A 19405-nucleotide genomic window follows, 5' to 3' on the forward strand; every position below is an offset into this window, starting at 1 on the left:
GCATTTTTGTAACAATCTTCTAATCTAAATATTTTTGTCTCTTTTAATGTTTTATTTATGGGTCTGTCATTCCTTTGAAATTGGGGGTGGTCATGAAGAGGTATCACTGGTGAAATTCAAGGCACTTAATGTTCTAAAACCAGGGTGGTCAACCTGGCAGGCTACAAGCAATTTTATCTGACACCTCCAGTGGAACCTCTTATATATTTTATTTACTTACATTATTTATATATAACCTTTCGACAGAAAACTGTTCTAAGGGCAGTTTTCATTTGTATTTTTAAATTATTGTGAACAACCCATACCAAATGAAAAAAGACAACTAAATCATTGTTATTATTTAAAGTGAAGAACTACATAAGAACTGTGGGACTAATCCCCAAACACTCAATTGAATAAAAGCATTTTACCTGTCTATAAAAGGAAAATCGGAGAAGGATGCACATGGACAACCTTAACAACTTAGGGTTAATGAAGCAGGGCCTTACTAGTATATATGAAGCCCCCTCAAGCAATTTGTGTAAGAGAAGGCAATTAACAACAGATAATTTATGAGCATTCTGAATTAAAATGTAATTGCCCACATTTTCACTCTCAGGGAAAAGATCAATTTTCAATTTTGTAGAGAAAATAAATGCAATCTTATACCTGTCTACTCAGAAGTAAACACCTGCACAGGGCTACTGCAGTCACAGAAACTGTTCGTGTGTGTATGGCGTTGGAGGGGAAGCAACAGGAACGTTCTTCCTTTCCTGCCCTGCAGGCAGGTTGGCTTCTGGCTGGCTAAGGAACAAACTACAAAATTTATTTTAAAAAGTTGATTGTTTGTGGTTTAAGGAGTCTAGGGGGGCACCTATGTAACTTGTTCGCTCTGTGTGTTTCTTTTCCTGATAAGGAGAAATGGGCTGAGAAGAGATTAAAATCTTGGGGCTAGGAAGTAAGCCCCTCCGAAGAGAGGAAGACATACTTCTGAGTAAGCAGGCATAGGGTTGTGCTGGATCATGCTTCCTGTAACAGTGGCCAAAGGCTGCTTCAACCGCCAATCTTTGGCCAGAGTATTGGAAATATTCTGGCAAAAGGTTGATGCTATTTATCCAAGCAGTGAACGTGTGTGAGCAAAAAGAGGAAATAACAGTCATTGCATGGGCAAAATTGTATCTTGCCTAGGGCACCAAAATACCTGGTGACAGCCCTGTATGTGATGCCCTGGCCAACAGCATCAAATAACAAAATATACTCTGGGTCCCTCAAACCACTGTTTGCTATCCCTGCTTTGCTATCCCTGCTTTGCTATCCCTGTTTGCTATCCCTGCTTTGAAAAAGGTAAGTTGTTACTAATCCTGGGAGGTTCAATTGAAGCTCTTGCCTCAGAAATGCCGTTAGGACAGCGTTTCCCAACACAGTACTCCCCACATGTATTGGATGACATTTCCCATCTCTCCTGGGGATAATGGGAGTTGTAGCCAAGCACATCTGCTGAAAGAGTGTGCCAGGTTGGGAGAAGCTGCTTTAGTGCAATGCTCCACCACCACCCCTCTCTGAACTGTTCAAGCAGAAAAGTTCTAAATGCTGCAAGGATCACTTCAAGTCAAGAATATAATATTAGCTAATGAATATGACACCTATATCTTCTTCTCTCACCATGTTTAATGAGACATCCTGATCCATCTGCCTATAATAATGCTTTTAATAATGTATTAGTTTTAAATGTTTTAATTAGTTATATGTATTTTATGGCGTTTGAATTTGTGTTTTTCCCTGCCTCTATCCAGAGGGAGAGGTGGGAAACAAATAAATATATATATTATTATACCCAAACAGTCAAAAATTGATTTTCCCCAGCCCCTTCCCCCATTGCAGAGAAAACTCTCATCCACTCAATTTCTTCTGCTTCTTAATTTCAATTTGTTCAGAGAGTGAACAAAAGGAGGACCAGAAATGTGTTCTATTTCTCACATTTAACAGCTCAGTTTGATTTCCAGATGGCTCAGTGGGACACAGACAGACAGACACACACACACTATTCTCACTTCAGTGTGGTTTTTTTACATAAAAAAACCCCTTGACAATGGAAAGACAGTCCGTGTCCTGAATATTCGGTGCATGAGAGGAGGAACGAAACCGCCGCCACCCCAAAAGTCAAAAGAGCTTTAGCATCACTCACCCCAATACCACTCCGAGTTCTTTCACATGAACTCTTGTTTGACCTCGCAAATATTTAGACAGCATTGTGCTTTTGAGGTACATTTCCTGGAGTCGATCCTCAAGATGCATTATACACTGCGAATGAAGGGGAAAGCTCGCAGTGATCAAATCCAACGGAACACATCGCAGTAGGTAAAGCAGACAACACACAAATGGGTGCATGGGACACAAGTTCATCCGAGCAGGGGCCAAGCCAAGGTCTTGTCTAGTTCAGTGTTTTACTGATCTAGGCCAAACTTCTCTTCTCTTATGTTCTTATCTTCCTTATGTTTTTATCTTCTTCACACAGCACATAGTTAAATTATGGAACTCACTACCACAAGATGTAGTGATGGCCACCAATCTGGATGGCTTTAAAAGGGTGTTGGATAAATTCCTGGAGGCAAAGGCTATCAGTGGCTACTAGCCCTGATGGTTGTGTGCGATCTCCAGTATTCAAGGCAGTAAGCCTGTGTGAACCAGTTGCTGGGGAACATGGGTGGGAGGGTGCTGTTGCACCATGTCCTACTTGTTGGTCCCTGGCCGATGGCTGATTGGCCACTGTGTGAACAGTGCTGGACTAGATGGACCCTTGGTCAGATCCAGCATCAGGGCACTTCTTATGTTCTTATGGATGGAGATACTTGTCCTACCACAAGACAATTAGTATACTTTCCCCGACATAAGTAGGGATCAGGAGTAGCAGAAATGGAAGTGCTTGGGAAGATATGAGGTGCTCAACATCACCCCTCCACCCCTGCACACATATAGCGCCTGGAAGGAGACGCCAATTCTGAGATTGCAAGTAACGCTTTTCTGCAGGGCCTACAAGTCACAAGGCATAAAGATGCAATGATGGCCAGCCAGGGAAAAGAAACAAGGCTATGGCCAACCAAGGAAGACCCCTAGAGAGAGGCTGCTAATCGTCCTGCGGCTGCCAGAGAGGAGCATTCCTAGGGTCAAACCCCACGTTATGTCAATTGCATAGTGAGTAGTTGATCCGGCGCCTGTTTTCTTACTCTAGAGTAAGTGCACATGGCCCCAATTTGGATCAGGACCACCATGCACCAGAAGTGAAGAGGACTCCATTGGCACCAACAGAGGCTTTCTCCCCCTTTTTATGTATTTTATACTTACTGTTTTTCCTGCCCGATCCAAACGGAGAGGCGGGTAAGAAATAAAATTATTATTATTATTATTATTATTATTATTATTATTATTATTATTATTAAATCCCTCCGGAGGGGGTGAAATGGGGCATTTTGTAAAGCAAACAGTTGCTGCACAGTAATCCCAATCTGCCCTGCGTCGCATGCGCTTACTCTGGAGCAAGAAAAGAGAGGAGTTCACGACACTCCATAACTAACAAAATGTGCTGTTTGACCCCTAGACTACTCAGGTTTGGCAAATAGCAATTAGTTTTTGTTAACTGGGCAAGAAAATACGCATTATTCATTATGCTGCTCTTCTCGGTTTGAAAACCCAGTGCTGCGGCCTGTGCAGTTCAAAAACTGGCTGCACGTCCTACCTTTCCTGGTAATCAATACCTATTGTATTGAGTTATTTGCAAATGGGTACTTACAAAGTCAGCAGGAAGGTTAAGTTTGTAAAGCTGTAAAATGGATTGCAATAAAGTAGACACTTGGCTGGAGACCAGGACCTCTTTGCCTAGCTTTAAGTTGTCCATCATCATCTTCCTCTGGCTCGTGGCCACCTGTACTGTCCATTTATCTGTATCTGCAATAATGCAAACAGCTTCCGCTATGGGTTCATCTAGTACAGGATGCTGCAAAGACACACACCGAAAGGAACTGAAAACAGGACATTTTCAAACCGCTGTTCACGGCTTTAGGTTAATTATTTGGAAAGTCGTTATAAACAAACTGTACAATTTTAAAATTTGCATTCAGTATAATTTAACACAAGAAATCTTTTGCAGGCAACTGTTGTGTTTTAGTAATCAGGTCTTCTTTGCAACCTCTGACAAATCACAAGTTTGAGGTCAGCAAGTTTTCCTGCCTCTGCTTAGGAAATGCTCTTGGCTAAATGATAGGATAAGCTTGGGTGGCGTTTAACAAGTGGTAAATGCAAACTTCTATTGGCAAAGACTGAAGGAATAGAACAATGACTCTTTTCCACCCCAAGTCCTGTCTTAGGATGGCCCTTTTAGACAAGATATCCTGTGTTAGCAAGAGATACTTTCTCTACATTTCTGTGCAGAGATTAGAGGTGCACATGTGCATAGGAATTCCTATGGAACTCCCTGCCTCAGGAGGTCAGGCAGGCACCAACTTTGTATTCCTTTCAGCGCCTCCTGAAAATGCAATTGTTCCAGGCAGCCTTCCCTAAATGACCAGCCACGGTTCACAGTTCACCTATCATTTTGCTTTTTAAAAAAACCTATTTTAAGGTGTTCTATTTTGTTTTTATTGTATTTTATCTTGTACACCGCTCCAAAATTTTGAAGGGGGAGCGGTATATAAATATTGTAAATAAATAAATAAATAAATAAATAGGACCCCTCCATTTAAACGAATCGGGCAGCTCAAGTATGCAAAGATCTACATGTGCACCTGAGCGTATACAGATTTTTGGGTCAGGGCAAACAGGCACAATGTGGAACATGTAGCGTTGCACATTTGAGAAGTGGCGGAATGCCCACTCTGAGTGCAGAAGATCCCAGGTTCAATCCCTGGTGTCTCCATTTTTTAAAAAAAAAATCAGGTAAGCAGCTGACGGGAGAGCTCCTTTGCTGCTGGAGAACCTACAGTGCAATCCAAAGTAGACCAGACAAATAGACTGACCCAGTAGCTTCCTGTGATCAGTCCTTAATGCTGTTAAGCCTCATCCTGGCTCATATGAAGGCTTTATTTTGCTAACTGGCTACTATATATTCAATAAGCTTCAGAAAACCAGGCTTGCCTACAACAGAGTGGGTGCAGAACCAACCGTGATCGCTTTCTTCCCTTGAGAGCTCATTTTTGTAAACTGCCCAGAGAGCTTCGGCTATTGGGCGGTATAAAAATGCAACAAATAAATGAATAAATAAATGATCCACTTGAACATGCTCCTCTCCTTAGGACCCTGGCACAAGGAAGTTACGTCCACGTCGAAAGCTAGGCAGCGGGGACACAAGTTGTAACTTAGCTTTCCCCTGGACATCTAGTTTCCTATGTGGAAGAACCTCTTGCATGGAGGAGCATTGAATAGGAGAACTCCCCTCTGCAATCTGAAGAGGTGTAGCCAAGACACCACCTTGCCACCTCTGTGAGAACTAGTCCTATGACTTTCTGCATCAGCCTGCAGTCTATCTAAACCCAGTGTTTATTGCCAAGTAGAGGTTAGCCAGATGCCTTTAGAGGCCATAAATAGGGCCCAGCAGCTATAATCTTCCTTGGTTTGTTTCCAGAATCTGGTGCTCAGAGGCATATTGCTCCCCAAGGGCAGGTGTTCTATTTTTTTCCCTATGATTTCATAATAGCCATTTGCAGACCTGTTCTGTATGAATTGATCTAATACAGGTGTGCAGAACCTCATATCCATGAACCAAATCCAGCCCTCCTGAATTCCCCAGAGGGTCCACCCCTCTGCCCTGGCCCCACCCACTTCTACCAATCCATCCAGCATTTCGTGGTTTCCCAGATTTTGTGTAGCCCCCCACCCCACCCATTCCTAATGTTTTAAATAACTCTCCTAAGGTTTAATTACTAGCAGTAAGAACTTGAAGCTACAGTATGGCAGCATTTTGGCCCTGCCCTTTTCCCCTTCAGCCCCATCCACCACTGGAATGTGGCCCTCAAAAGTCTCAGTGAAATGGAATTGGGACCTCGTACTAAAAGAAGTTCTGCAACCATGGCCTAATAGCTTTCTAAACAACTTGCGCTCGTGGTGGTCATCACCACATTTTGCGCTAAGTTGAATTCTAGAAGTCAATGATAGCCTAGGACAGCCTTTCCCAAGCTGGTGCCCTCCTGAAGTTGGACTACCAACTCTCTTCAGCCCCAGCCAATGGCCAGGGGCGATGGGAGTTGTAGGCCAAAACATCTGGAGGGCACCCCGGCTGGATTAGGGTTCTCTTCCCCATTTTTCCTTCAGTTTACTGCAAGTTCTGCTTAACCTTCCAAATCCCTCCCTTCCGCCATACTCATCTTGCTCAAGCTTCTTGTTCAGAAGCATACTCAGACTTACATTCACTGCATGACTCAACTCAGCTGGTAAGCATTGCTTAAGTTGCTCATCAGTACTTATTCCATGCAACACCAGGTCAGACATATATGAGGCACAATAGCCACCCAGAAGGGATCTTCCAAAATGTTTCATGCTTTGAGTGCTGATTGTGTTGGATCTGAAACACAGGAATGGATTGTTCACTTAGTCCTCAAGCACTGCTCAGGCATCTTTGTAAAAGGTGTTGAAAAGGTCAATAATCTGAGCTATTTCGGCAAGTCCACAACTCTATGTGAATGAACTACAGTACAATCTGCTTTGCTTGCAAGATTAGAGCCCAGGATCTAGAATAGCCATGAAAATGCCTCGCATTCTCAGATCTGAATATTACAATTTCTCCATAGCTCTCATGTCTCTATAACATCTTTCCCAGTAAAAGTTGTGTGTACTGCAAAATACTTCCCCCACGAGACTAAAGCCTCAATAATGGGATTCCGATGTCAGTCAAGTCCAGCCTGCATAGATTAGCACAGCTAGTGAAAATTATGCAATATGTATTTTTAATAAGGGTTGCTGGAAGTAATTCAATTGAGTTATGAGACCTGAGCATATCAGTAGACAGATTCAAAGAAGCGTATTTTTCACATGACAATCTGGTTATCTGAAGACCGCCTCAGCCGTTTGTTCTCAGTTACCTTCTTACAAATCGGAAGCCAATGAGTTATCCAAATCAACAAAATATGTGAACCTCCTGAACTTGGAATGTAGTTACACACTTTCGACTATAGCTCTGTTTCTGAGGCAGTAACTCTGGCGACCCTTCCCCACCTACGTGGTCTCTCAAAGAGGCCACAAAACCAGGGAAGTCAACCCCCAATTGTGTTTACTCCCAAATGTTTTACACTGGATCAGTTGTGCTCTGAAGCGTAAGTTCTCAAAAAACCACCTGTTTTTGCAAAGACTGAAAGACTTTGGCAATAACACAGTACACATCTGATCCAGTAGACTCTGATCCAACATACCATTAGAGGAAGACATTGCTGCACTAGTGGCGCTCCACTGTCCTTTTTCTAAAACAATTAACTGTTTTAATTGTCTTTACTGCTTTTAAATTATATATTGTTTTAACTTGGTTCATGGTTTAATTTGTTTTTAGCTGTGTATATTTACTGTTTTATACAGCGGGGTGCTATCAGTATGCTGATGACACCCAAATGTATTTCTCTATGCCTTCGACAACAGCGTCAGCCAAGGATAGCGTGTCTCCTCTGAATGAATGCTTGGAGGCGGTAATGGGCTGGAAGAGGAAAACAAACTGAAGCTGAATCCAAACAAGATGGAGGTGCTTACTGTCAAAGGCCCCAACCTGGGTTTGGAGGTGTGTAAACCAGTTCTGGATGGGGTTACACTCCCTCTGAAAGACTGCACTCGCAGCTTGGGGGTGCTTCTGGATCCGTCGCTCCAAATGACAGCCCAGATAGATGCGACGTCCAGGAGTGCCTACTATTAGCTTCGGCTGATACGCCAGCTGCACCCCTTCCTAGAGTCGGAAGACCTAAAGATGGTAGTGCACGCACTGGTAACTTCGAGGCTCGACTTCTGCGTATCATAACGAACTGTGCGCTCTACATAGGGCTACCTGTGTGCCTAGTCTGGAAACTTCAACTAGTTCAAAATATGGCAGCCAGGCTGGTCACCGGTACACCTAGGGGTGACCACATTACACCAGTTTTAAAATCTCTTCACTGGCTGCCAATTGGTTTCCGGGCAAAGTATAAAGTGTTGGTTATCACCTTTAAAGCCCTACATGGTTTGGGTCCAGGCTACCTGCAGGATTGCCTTCTCCCGTACAATCCGCCCCACACACTCAGGTCCTCTGGGAAGAATTTACTCAAGGCTGACAACTATTACCCAGAGGACCTTTTCCTCTGCCGCTTCCAGATTATGGAATGACCTGCTAGGAGAGATTCGTCAACTTAACAGTCTTCCAGATTTTAAGAAAGCTATAAAGACTGATCTCTTCTGGCAGGCCTACCAGTTGAATTTTAAGACGCCTTTTAATAATGTGCTGCTTCTAGCAATGTATTAGTTTTAAATGTTTTAATTATATGTATTTTGTGGCATTTGCATTTATGTTGTACCCCGTCTCGATACGGAGGGAGAGGTGGGTAACAAATAAATATATTAATGATGATGATGCTTTTATTTGTATACCGCACTGAGATCCTAATGATATAGGGCGGGATGCAAATGTTTTAAATAAAATAAATAAATAGTGGCACTAGCAAACCACTTTGTAAATCTAAGGTCTGCAAATGGTTACACACAAGTGGAACTTGAGTTGGGTTCTCCCCTTGCGCATGCTTCAGAATTTGGATTCCACCGGCACCTTGTCATTTGCACTAGGAAAATGACACTGTTGCATGAAAGCTTACGCCACAATAATTTTGTTACACCAAGACTTTTTGTTTCGGTGCAGTTGTAATTCAGAAAAGCTGAGCCCTTTTGTTCCGTTTAACCCAATGAAACAGCCTCTAGTGCTGCAAAACCTTAAAACTCTGCTACAAGTATTATTCATTTAATGAAGATTCAGTTTACTCTGGTTTAGGCTATACCAAAGCCACAAAAAAGGAAGGAAACCCCAAATAGCAAGGGGGAAAAGGCCAAAGGCAAGGGGTGGAACCAAAGATATATCTTAGAAAATTATTTCAATTTTCTCTAGAGCAAAATGATCTCGAGATCATTTTGCTCTAGAGAAAATTGAAATAATTTGAATCGCCCTGAAGAAGGACTTCAAAGAAGTCCAAAACGCATTGGCAAAACCAATAAATATTTTCTAAGATATATTTTTAGGCTACACCAAACCAGCTTTCCTAGAACATTGTCAATATCGCTAGATAATGAAGATCTGTCTTAGGTTGGTCTACAGTTCATGTTACGGCTTCCACCAGATTATTCAAGAGCTGTCTTGGAACAATGCAAGAAACCCTGGGCAGCCACACCATAGCTTTGGGCCCTTTTTCTTTCTTTCTTTCTTTTTTACCTTGGCAAAGCAAGTTCCACTTCAGAAAGGTCCTCACACCTATTGCTGACAGAGCTCAGAGATTGTGCATTTGGGATGTACGGACCACCTTCTTCGTCACTCTCCCCGAGGGCACTGTCAGAGCTCTCGTTTCTAGGAATGTTCTCCTCCGTTCTAAAAAGGCATTGACTTCCAGGATCCCCACAGGGGATAACCTCAGTAACTGCTTGGCCGGACCCCTGTACATCAGTGGAACTTCCTGAACCACAGTCAAGAGAATCTCTTTCCAGATTTTCAAAGGATGCACTTTTAGATTCCTCTAGGTTGCCCAGATTTAGCGTTTCGACTTTGCTGTCAGAAGGGACCGACAGCTGACCTGACAAGAGAGATGCACTTGGTACTCGCATTTTACCAGCTTTCTGTCGAGCACGTGGTTTAAGACAGAGGTCAGATTTCTCCTGTTGGGCCTGGGCTGATACCTGCAGTGGACATGACCCAATGTGCAGAGATGTGCTTTTAAACCTGAGCACCCCCAGACTTTTGTCCATCTCCTTTCTTTGGGTTTCTAAAACAGATTTCGGCGAGGTGGAGCTTCCAATTTGGAAGGTGACCTTTTCCAAGTGAGGGTACCTCTGGTCAGTCCTCTCAGGACACTGTACAGCTGTCACGCTGCCAAGCACTTGTCCTGTTACACTGTACTGGTTGCCATCATTCATTCCCGCTGTCACATTCTCCAATTTAGCTGGCCCTCCAGATACAGGTTCTGAATTGGCCACAGTTTTTCCCTTCTTAGGCTCCTCCACAATTCCTTTCGGGGAGCCAACTTTGGGCAAGGGGGAAGACGCCTCAGAGCTCTGCTTGCCATTTATTCCATCATGTTTTCCTTTCAAGCAGGCAGGCTCAAAGCCGCTCTCACGCCCCCTAGTGGCAGTGCTTCCATTCTTCTGGGGCAGAACAGGAGGTATGAGAGCAGGCTCATTTCTAACAGTGACTACTACATAATCAGACTCCTCAATTTCTCCCTTTTCGAGAGCTGTTGTGATCTTGCTGCCATTCAGGGCTTGCTCTCCTTTTCCAACTTGCCCATTCCAGGTCAGCTGATTCTCTTGCAGCTCAGAACATCGTAAGAAATACGTAAGAACATAGAGAATGCGCTGAACCAAATCCTTACGTTTTCCAACTATTACAGTCCTGGTCATCTTGACAGGTGAACCTATAGCACCATACAAGTCACCTAGACATAGCATAAGAAAAGAGGAGAAATTCGCACTGTGTTATTTACAGAGACGGATAGAGAACAGAAGGGCTAAATCATTAAAAACAAACGAATCCAAAGAAATTTATCTTTCTACAAATGAAAGTCAGCACTGGAGAATCAAACATAGTTCCTCTTTTCTGTATGTTCATATGATTTTACTGTATTTTACTGGTATTGTGCCCCGCTATGGGATTATTTTATAATGAAAAACGGGTAATAGGCATTATAAATAAATAAAATAAATTACTACAATCATTACTCCATCCTAACTTACAAAGAAAAACTCAAAGGGCACAATGTAGTTCAGGTTAACCTGTTTAAGTTCCATTGGTTTCAATAGGAGGAATTAATCACATGGTTAACATTCCAATGAAACTCAATGGGCCAGAAGTGCTTAACTTTGGCTGGATCATGCCCGGAAGTTTTATTTGCATCATCTAATTCAATTATGTTTTTGTCTTTCCAAGTCATTAGCAGGGGAGTGTACACTCTGCACTAAAATCAGTTTAGGCCAACCCCACCTGAATTCTGCATGCCATAGAAAATTAAACAATGTACAATTTACCATTTTATTCCTATGTTGGATTTAAGTCATAATAGAAATACAATACAAAATGAGTTGACAACTCTTACCCTTACAGATTTGTCCTCTACAACAGATGTGGCCAACCAAAATTACTTATCAGTATAGCAATCAAGGTAACAATTTACAACATTCAGTAAAAAGCACCATGAGATTTAGATAAGGCTAAAGTGTAAACCTCTGATTAGAGCTAAAAGCTGTCAAGTCACTCTTCTGAAGATGGCAAATTTACTTAGCCAAAAGCATCTTAGGAAGAAATTTGCAGAATTCATGTTATTTTGGATAGTTTACTCTTGTGCTAATCATTAGGAACAATTTTGATGGCTTTAAAAGGGGGTTGGATCAATTACTGGAGGAGAAGGCTATCGATGGCTACTAGCCCTAGTGGCTATGTGTTACCTCCAGTATCCGAGGCAGGAAGCCTATATACACCAGTTGCTGGGGAACATGGGTGGGAGGATGCTATTACACCGCATTCTGCTTTGTTGGTCTCTGGTCAGCAGCTGGCTGGCCACTGTGCAAACAGAGTGCTGGACTAGATGGACCCTCGGTCTGATCCAGCGTGTCACTTCTTATGTTCTTAACAGAGAACAATGCAGGCCACTGAAGCCCTAACACAGCCTTCCTCAACCTGGGGCGCTCCAGATGTGTTGGACTACAACTCCCAGAATGCCCCAGCCAGCTCTGGCTGGGGCATTCTGGGAGATGCAGTCCAACACATCTGGAGCGCCCCAGGTTGAGGAAGGCTGCCTAACAGGTGGAACCATTGGTCAGACCCCTCTTTGGCTCCTGAAGGGGGATACTCTTTCATCCCTATTTTCATAGCTTTAACAGTTAAAGAGGGGAAAGAAGTAATGTAGGTTTAAATTTGGAATGCTGAATGTATCCATTGGATGCATCACTTTATTTTGGTAGACTCTCAGGGCACTATCCAAGTGTGTCATTCAGTTAGCACAAATGACGTTTATTTATTACATTTATATCCCGCCTTTTTTCCTGCAAGGAACCCAAGGCGGCGTACATAATCCTTCTCCTCTCCATGTTATCCTCACAACAACAACCCTGTGAGGTAGGTTGGGCTGAGAGTCTGTGACTGGCCCAAAGTCACCCAGTGGGTTTCCATGGCCGAGTGGGGACTAGAACCCGGATCTCCCGACTCCCAGTCCGACACTTTAGACACTACACCACACTGGCTAGCGGAAACTAGATTCCGAACTATGCCCAAGAAGAGAATACAACTAAAGTTACTTTTGCGCAAGCGGCTGTACGCTACGCTTGCACATAACTTTTGTGTAAAGCTGTTGTACAATGAGTTGCAAATTCTGCTGGCACAACTGTTTACACAAGCATCATGGGCAACCGTTTGAGAAACTAAAAGAATCAGCGGAATGACACTATTGGATACAGTCCTCAGCCAACATAAAGAGTTAATAGAAATTGTGCTAATCCCGGATTTGCACAGATGCAAGCAAAAGAATTTCATTTTGTTGAGCATCTACACTTCATAGCTACCAAAACTGCAAAAAGAATTAAAAGCCAATTATGAAGCTTGCAAGCTACTCAGTCACCACTAGAGGGCATCCCATGCTTTATGGAGATATAGCCAAAACTGACAGTAAGATCCAAGAGACTATTGGATCAACTTCTGGTTGCAAGTTACATTTTTTATTTATTTATGTATTTATTTGCTGGATGAAGAATTCTGTAAAGATAATAAGATGTATGCATGTAATTGTGAAGATACTATATCTATACCAAAACACAGTCAGAAATCCCACCAAGCAAGAATCCCTGAAGTGGTTCTCTAATTATGGCCCACCTATTCCTCAGCCTAATATTTTTAGATAAATCGAATCCGATAAAGATATCTCAAGTTTGGATTGGAAGTTTTGCACTGACCAAGCTGGGCCCAGAGTGGATTGTACGGATGAGATTTTGCCAGCATATTCACAGATGGAGATAAATGTTTCTCAGAGAAAGCCTTGATGGGGAGATGGTCAATTGGCATCACTGTAGGGACCCAGGCCAAGTGATAGGTCAGCACTGCTGTTAGCAGCGCAGCTAGGAACCTATGGAGACAAGGACCAGCAAAAATACAATGAACACTGTAATAAACCCACTGATTCCAAGTAGCACAGCAAGGCAGGAGGTAAAGGCAACTTACTGGTTTTTGCTGGTCTGGTCTATCAGAACAGTGAATTCCTTGAGAAAGTGCTGGCATAATGGGTTCTTTTCCGAAGCACCAGACATCATGGTAAGCCACACAGGTTCTGCAATCCTTGGAACTGAATACAAGTTCCAGATTGTAACTCTACCAAAAGGAAAGAACCCCAGAAGAAATCCATTAGCTGAAAAAGTAGAAATTATTCAAAGCACGAAACCTCTTCCTTACAGCAGGGAAGGCAGCCTCAGTTTACAAAGCCAAACTACTAATCCCACTGCCCCAGACCCATTACAGTCGATCCAGAAATTATGGGCTCAACAACGACTCATGTCCTGCTTGCGGGTTTCCTGTGGGCAGCTGTTTGGCCACTGAATGGACAAGATGCTGGACTAGATGGACCCTTCGTCTGATCCAGCCTGGCTCATCTCATGTTCTAACACTGAGAAAAGCAGTAGCGGCAGGTCAAGAGCGGAGGTGCACAGGCTCCCTTCCTTACTGCATAGGCAAGCAGTGCTAAGCTTCCCCTGACCTGGTTTGCACAACCTCCGAAGGCTAAACAAGCGTATTGAAGCATATTGGTACACATTTTTCATATGCAATTTTCAAATGTATGCATGCTGTTGGGGTAAAAAAGGGGATGTTGTGTTTGCAAATCAAGCTCAGAAATGTACAGACTTCAATCGCAGGCTGTGTCCAAATCTGTGTTTAGTGTGGAAGCTGCGAACTGGGTAAATCCCGACCAAAAATGACCTGAAACAAATTTCTCATACATTCCCTACTCATAGCCCATAAGCAGTTACGATCCTGAAAGAAAGTAAACTTTCCCTTAGTCTCAAGTGAATACAGTTGGTGCTGCACTGAAATGTGTACGGTTTGCGCCCGACATGTTGACATAGGACACACGTTATCCAAGACAACTGGAGAAGCCTTGGATTGTATTACTTTCAGGAACCCTAACCTCACAGGACCTCTGTCCAGATGTTATGTGAAGGCAAGGGCCAGGATCGCATATGCCTGACCACTATTCTTTCAGTATGAACAGCCTCCTTACAACTGTACACATGGCGAGAACGCTTCATGTGATTGGCAGCCATGTAGGGGCCTCTTTCGGATCTTATATTATTAAGCCCATGGAGTTTGGGGCACATGCAAACTCCCCTCTCCCCATCCCATGTGTTTACTTTACACTGCAAGAGAGCTAGGATCTTTGTGGAAAACTTCACAAAAGATTTTTGACGAGAACACTAGACTCAAGAGCAAATTGACCAAAATAAATAGTATATAATAGTCTAAAGTAAGCATCCTTCTTTTGTCAACACTCCTCGTCTAGAAAGACATACAAAATGAAGTGGATTATCCAGTCGCAAGACGAGTGACCTGTTCTCAAGAACACAGCAAAGTCCATTTCTGCACTGTCTCTTGGTCCCCTGGGCTGTCAAAAGGCAGCAAGTCGTAAGTCACAGTTTGGAAGGGCATGTTTCTAATGTGTGTTTCATCCCTGACTCACATGCTCTTTTATATAATCCCTACCCACCGTCTCCATCTTGGCTACAGCCCCAGTCAGGTGCTTAAATAATGAGCTGAAATGTGGTCAGATGATCGAACTCACACAGAAGCTAGAGGGAAGCATGAAATCCTCATCTGAACACTAATACTTTCCAAACTCTAACAGCTTTCCCCATTTCACCATCTGGGATATTTTACATGTATCATCGCATTAACAGGTGAACTACTGATCTGCGATTGGCATTAAACTATTCTGAATGATCCTGAACATGATTTTGAAGAATGTATAGCTACATTTCCAAACACAGACCCTACCGGTTTCTGTCTTATAAGTACTGGTAATCATTGATCTCTGGGACCAAAATGCTTTAACAAAAGGTTCAGGATAAATAATAGGAAGAGAAATCCATGGTACTGGTGGGGTTGTTTTCATGTATTTATCACATTGTAAGTACATAATGGAGAATTCTTGCATAAAAAGCCAAAGAAACACATTTTTAAAAACAGCTGCTTTAGAGCTCTAAAAAAAAAAAGTATTCTCCAATTAATTTGCACAAGTTTGGGGAAAGTCACAAACTAGATAAAAATTTAGACCTGGTCTACACATAAAGGAGGAGGGCTAAGTAAGGTGGGCAAAGGGGAGATTTCTACTATAGGTGGAGAATTTCATTTTTGAATTGGAATCTTTTTTGTATGGAATAGAATGCAAAAGAGACACCACCACCTCGCATACGAGGGGTAGTATCCAATGTTAGCCCTAGATTGTAGAGCAATCCCTTTTCGTTTCAATGGGTCTACTCTACATAGGACTAACATTGGATTCCACCTCCGGAGTCTAAAATGGTGCACTCTACCTTACTATCTCATTACGCTGCTTAGGTAGATCAAGCTGAAATACTCATTGGAAAGTTAGGTTGCAGACCATTGCTGATAACAAAACAATTGCTACTATAAGCAATTCCAATTGTCTTAAAGACTGATCATATAACTATGTAATTTGTTACACATGGGGGATGGCAAAGAAAATAAGACTAGGAATCCCCTGTGCCTTATAAACTGTGTTGCAAGGAGCAAACTGAAAAGACGCATCACCTTTGTCTTTACAGATGCATTGAGAATAGCAGCTTTTCAAAAGATTTTCTATTGACATTTGCATACGGGATATATTATTTATTTACTAGCAAAAAAGCCCGTCATACAACATGTGTAGAGGAGCAGTCTGGTGAGGAGGTTAGTGGGGTTTTGCCCCTCTGCTAGGCCGGAAGCTCCTGTCAGTTATCTTTCTCGGAACTCGGAACTTCCATAGACGGCCGCAGTTCCGAGAAACGTCGCTAGATGGTGCCAGAGGGCAAAAACTATTTCTCGGAACTTGGAACTTCCGTAGAAGGCCGCAGTTCTGAGGAATGTCCCTAGATGGCGCCAGAGGGCAAAAACTACCGTATTTCTTCGATTGTAAGGTGCCATCAATTGTAAGACGCACACTAATTCCAGTACCACCAACAGAAAAAAAAGCTTTGATTCTAAGAATAATATTCGCGCCCGCAATTCTAAGACGCAGCCCCTTTTTAGAGATGCTTATATGGAAAAAAAAGTGTGTCTTAGAATCGAAGAAATACGGTATTAAAAGGCTTGGAGGAGCAGTCTGGGCTTTTATAGAGAGAGATTTTTTATTTGTTGCATTTATGTTTGTTGTTTATTCGTTCAGTCGCTTCCGACTCTTCGGGACTTCATGGACCAGCCCACGCCAGAGCTTTCTGTCGGCTGTCACCACCCCTTCCTCCAAGGAACCCAAGGCCGCATACATAATCCTCCTCCTCTCCATTTTTATCCTCACAACAACAACCCTGTGAGGTAGGTTGGGCTGAGAGGCTGTGACTGGTCCAAAGTCACCCAGTGGGTTTCCGTGGCCAAGTGGGGACTAGAACCCGGATCTCCCGACTCCCAGTCCAACACCTTAGCCACTACACCACACTGGCTCTCATATAGGCCTCATCATATGCTGGGATTTGTCACTACCTCTGCATTCCACTTCCCATTTCTCTGTGCAGAAGCTCAGAAGTGATGGAAGATGCACAAGCTTTGGCTCCACTGTTCTAGTCAAAAGTCTCATGTTGGCTTTCTCCCATTACCTGAGCCTACTTTAAAAAAAATGGGTACCTGTGCTATTGGCGCTGCCCACCCATTATTTACCATGAGGAAATACGGCAGTGCAGCTGCAATATGCAAATTTAGCATCCTTTAAGAAGAAACTCAAATCCACTTCAGTGAGAACAAAGCAAGTGTGAATGGAAAAACTCAGGAAGATTAGCACAGTGGGGCCAAAGCTAAAATGCATTAGAGGACCTAAAATGATAAGACAAATATGAAACAATTGCTTGCTTGTCCCTGTAAAATTCCATACAACAGTAACTTACCTAAATTCATCCAGGGCATCCATAACACGGCTGATGTAAACTTGCACTCTTTGGCTAGTTTCTGCTATTTTTCTACAGGAGACCATCGCCTTGGAGAAAAGGTAATCACAATGGGTTTAAAAAGAAAGACTAAAGGTGATGTTTTCAAAAGGTTTACTGAAAAAGCTTGGAAAAAGTCAAGTGCTGGAACTAAACTCGGAAGCCAGCTCCTTCCATCATCCTACATCTGGTAATGAGCTACACAGAGAATGCCTCTAAAGTGGTAGGAGCGTCAGGAAGCTATAATGCCTGAAACTCTTATGGAAGATCCTTCCCCGGTTTCTACACATATTTCAGGGAATCCTATAAAGAGGAATTTAAACAAGTTGGACTGGGAGGGAAAAGACACTATGTGTCTGAGGAGCAAAGCTGATCCATAAATGCTCCGTTCAGTTCCTCCTTCAGAGCAGCTTTCAAACACCATTTGCTACACAAGGCTCATCTTCTAAGACCTTCAAGTTAAAGCAAATCTATTTTCATACTTGGAACGACTGTGGTCCCAAGGAGAAGACTTTGCAACTTCAAGAAGGAGATCCACAGTTAAAAGCTGATTCAACCCCCCTTAAAAAGTATCAGTCATGTGTTCTAGCAAGGTGTGAGCAGAATGATGCAAACTAGACAAGCCATCATCGCACACTTCAGCTTGTCACCCCACATAGCATCAACACATACAGCGTAGATCTCTGCAGCTCGATTGCATGTACAGTTGTAGGCATGAACAGTTGTCCACACATGATCTAGAAGTCTCATCATGCAGGGTTCCAGATTGCCTGGAAAGTTTTGCATACACACTTTCAAAGGCTTCTCTGCTTCAGACATTTGCACTGTACGCACCGCCGCCAGGGAGTAGAGAAAGCCTGGGCGTGTGCAAAATCTGGACCAGTGTCAGTCTGCTCCCCCACTGATACAACACATGAGCAATACTTGTAAAGGGAGCCTCAGTTCCCAAACTACTTGAGCACTTGCCTAACATACCATTTCTCATCCCAATCTGTCACACTAGTGGTAATTATCATATCTCTGTTAACACATAACAATAACGTTTTGTGATAGCGCAAATTTATTCCACTGCCCTACCATTTCAATTGCACTTTTCAGCTTGCTCATATGTGATTCAAATAAGGGGAAGTGGGAGAAGAAGAAATCCTGGAAATCCCTCTGGGCCTCTTCCTTCTCCGGGAGGGTGAAAAGGATGCTGATGGCAATTTTCTTCCTTCGAATCAGGGCAGGATTAAGGCCACAACTTTCATCCGCCATGCTGAACGTTTCTTCGGTTGACCTGCAAGTGAAGGACGATGCAGGTCGGCTATACGTGTGCTAAAGTCACAGCAACCTTCAAGAAATGTGTTGATACCTACACAATTGCATTCCAAGGCGGTAAATGCCTATGAAACCTACCACCTAGGAATAATGCCATTTTCCAAACTTGTTCTCTGACTTCGTATCCAACGGCGCTGGCAGCTGCTTGAAGAGGAACTTGGAGACGGCACTGGAGTCATCAAAAGACTGCTCAAAGAGGCTGGCAAGCAAGCAGAAAAAATGCCAATGTTTTCCATGGTGTCACTTCAATACCGATTTCCTCTGGTCTCATGGGGGTTTGCACCCCCACATCTGCGAAAGTTATCTTATTTTGGGGGGAGTAGGGAAAAAGAGACTGACAGTTTCTCTTAAAAGCCGTTACAATAATGAAACACATTGCGCTTATGGAAAATAATGCTTATAAACAGATGTGGAAGGATCCAACAGTGCCCAGGTGCTTGCATTATTGACATTGCGCTTGTGGAAAATAATGCTTATATAACATCAGCGGTGCTGGCTAGCACAAGAGGTTCCCCAACCAATCCGTTGCGCTACCCAGTGCTATTGACATTGCACAAGGGTTGGTTTCCACTAGTGTCATATCAATAGCTCTAGCATTCGGACACCGTTGGAGCCTTTCCACAGTTAGCCACTGTGCAGTACAGTGGCATGGCTCAAGAGGCTTACAATCTAAGTTAAAAACCAACAAAACCTAAACAAGACAAAGTCGGATGAGAAAGAAGTACAAACAATGTGTTTTGTGAGACAG

General features: G+C 43.0%; 1 protein-coding gene across 3 annotated transcripts in view; it reads right to left on the reverse strand.

The window, feature by feature from the left end:
• The window catches only part of FNIP2 (folliculin interacting protein 2), a 64256-nt gene that overhangs the window by 5278 nt on the left and 39573 nt on the right, over positions 1-19405 (reverse strand). For all 3 annotated transcript variants that reach the window (XM_063135428.1, XM_063135429.1, XM_063135427.1), the window contains 9 exons: positions 18736-18856; positions 18415-18616; positions 17299-17387; positions 13379-13525; positions 13114-13283; positions 9395-10607; positions 6373-6529; positions 3767-3970; positions 2165-2280 (listed from right to left, as the gene is read on the reverse strand). In XM_063135428.1, coding sequence (XP_062991498.1) covers positions 2165-2280; positions 3767-3970; positions 6373-6529; positions 9395-10607; positions 13114-13283; positions 13379-13525; positions 17299-17387; positions 18415-18616; positions 18736-18856 — 2419 coding nt within the window. The remainder of the gene's footprint in view (positions 1-2164; positions 2281-3766; positions 3971-6372; positions 6530-9394; positions 10608-13113; positions 13284-13378; positions 13526-17298; positions 17388-18414; positions 18617-18735; positions 18857-19405) is intronic.

This window comes from Elgaria multicarinata, chromosome 10 (assembly GCF_023053635.1).
Source record: "Elgaria multicarinata webbii isolate HBS135686 ecotype San Diego chromosome 10, rElgMul1.1.pri, whole genome shotgun sequence".
NCBI lineage: Eukaryota > Metazoa > Chordata > Lepidosauria > Squamata > Anguidae > Elgaria > Elgaria multicarinata.